General features: G+C 64.9%; 1 protein-coding gene across 1 annotated transcript in view; it reads right to left on the reverse strand.

The window, feature by feature from the left end:
* TNK2 (tyrosine kinase, non-receptor, 2) overlaps window positions 1-1,249 on the reverse strand; it is a 17,157-nt gene that overhangs the window by 15,476 nt on the left and 432 nt on the right. Inside the window, exon 3 of the mRNA XM_009883411.1 lies at window positions 6-63. Coding sequence (XP_009881713.1) covers window positions 6-63 — 58 coding nt within the window. The remainder of the gene's footprint in view (window positions 1-5; window positions 64-1,249) is intronic.

Genomic DNA, 1,249 nt, shown 5'->3' on the forward strand with positions numbered 1-1,249 from the left:
CTTGCGGAGTGTGCTCTGCGGCTGGGGTGGCAGCTCTGACTCGGGGCGCTTCCCACTGAACACCTGCGGGAGATGGAAGCAGGTGAGATGCAGGCATGGGGATGCCCCAAGCCTTTGGGTCTGTGAGTGCGCAGTGCCAGGGCGACCCCCTGCTTGGGCTGTACACTCTGGAACCTAATGATGGCTCCAAATCGGTGATTACCTAGAGCAGGCTGGCTGCGGGAGCAGGCTCTGCTCCTCCAGCTGCCTGCACGCTGAGCTGCGATTCGTGTGGAGGGAAGGGGTTGTGCTTCTCACAGCAGCCCCACGGCGGCTCCCAAACAAACCAGGCCAGTAGCTGGAGGGCCCTGGGCACTCCTCGGCCAGGCTGCAGCCACACGAGGTGCCTGGGCACGAAGCCAAGAGAAACCTCCAGCTTGGGCCGAGCGTGGCGACACATCCCTGCAGCGACGTGGGCCTTGCAATATGCACTGCTGCCACCGCCAGCCCAGAGGGGACATGGACAGGCTCTCCCTCCCTCTCCCCCAGCCAGGACCGACGATGTGCTGGGATGGATGACGACGTGACCCATGGGAGATGGGGTCCATCCCAGCCTCGGCAGCCAGGACCCGTGGTGGGGTGCGCGGGGGCTGGGCCCAGCATATGGCCGGGGTGGGAGGTGGCATTTCTGTGCCCGGTGTGAGGCTGAGTAGCCTTCTATTAAAAGCCCGTCCCGGCCCAGATGAGTCACGCAGGGGAGAGGCCACTACCCAGCACCCAGCTGGCAAGTGTCCTGCTCTTTTGGGGGTGCAAGGTGCTGGGGGGTGCCAGGGTGGCAGCAGCACCAGCTCTGGACAGGCTGGCATCATGGGCACACGTGAGCATCCCAAGGTCCCCTGCCCCGGTGCGCCCTCAGCCTGTTGGCACGAGGCTGCGTCCCCTCGCCGCAAGGCGGGCAGCGGACTGGGCAGCACTGCTGCCCACGGAGCTGACTGGGGTGAGATGCAGAGGCTCTGTGGCTCGTTAGCTGCAAACGAGTTTCCTGGCAAAGAGGCAAACAACACGAGGGGAATGAATTTCCCAAGTGCTAGGGTGGCAGGGCCGTCCTTACTGGGAAGCGACCCAGGAGCCCGTGTGGGACCAGTGTGCACACAGGCAGGGCATGCGTGGCACAGGGTGCTGCCCATCTCCCTGCCAGCCCCCCAGTGACTGGTGGCGTGGGAAAAGCTGGGCACTGGGGAGGAGCATGGGGAGAGGTCCAGCTCCTCCT

Source organism: Charadrius vociferus, unplaced genomic scaffold (genome assembly GCF_000708025.1).
Source record: "Charadrius vociferus isolate BGI_N301 unplaced genomic scaffold, ASM70802v2 scaffold214, whole genome shotgun sequence".
NCBI classification, from domain to species: Eukaryota; Metazoa; Chordata; class Aves; order Charadriiformes; family Charadriidae; genus Charadrius; species Charadrius vociferus.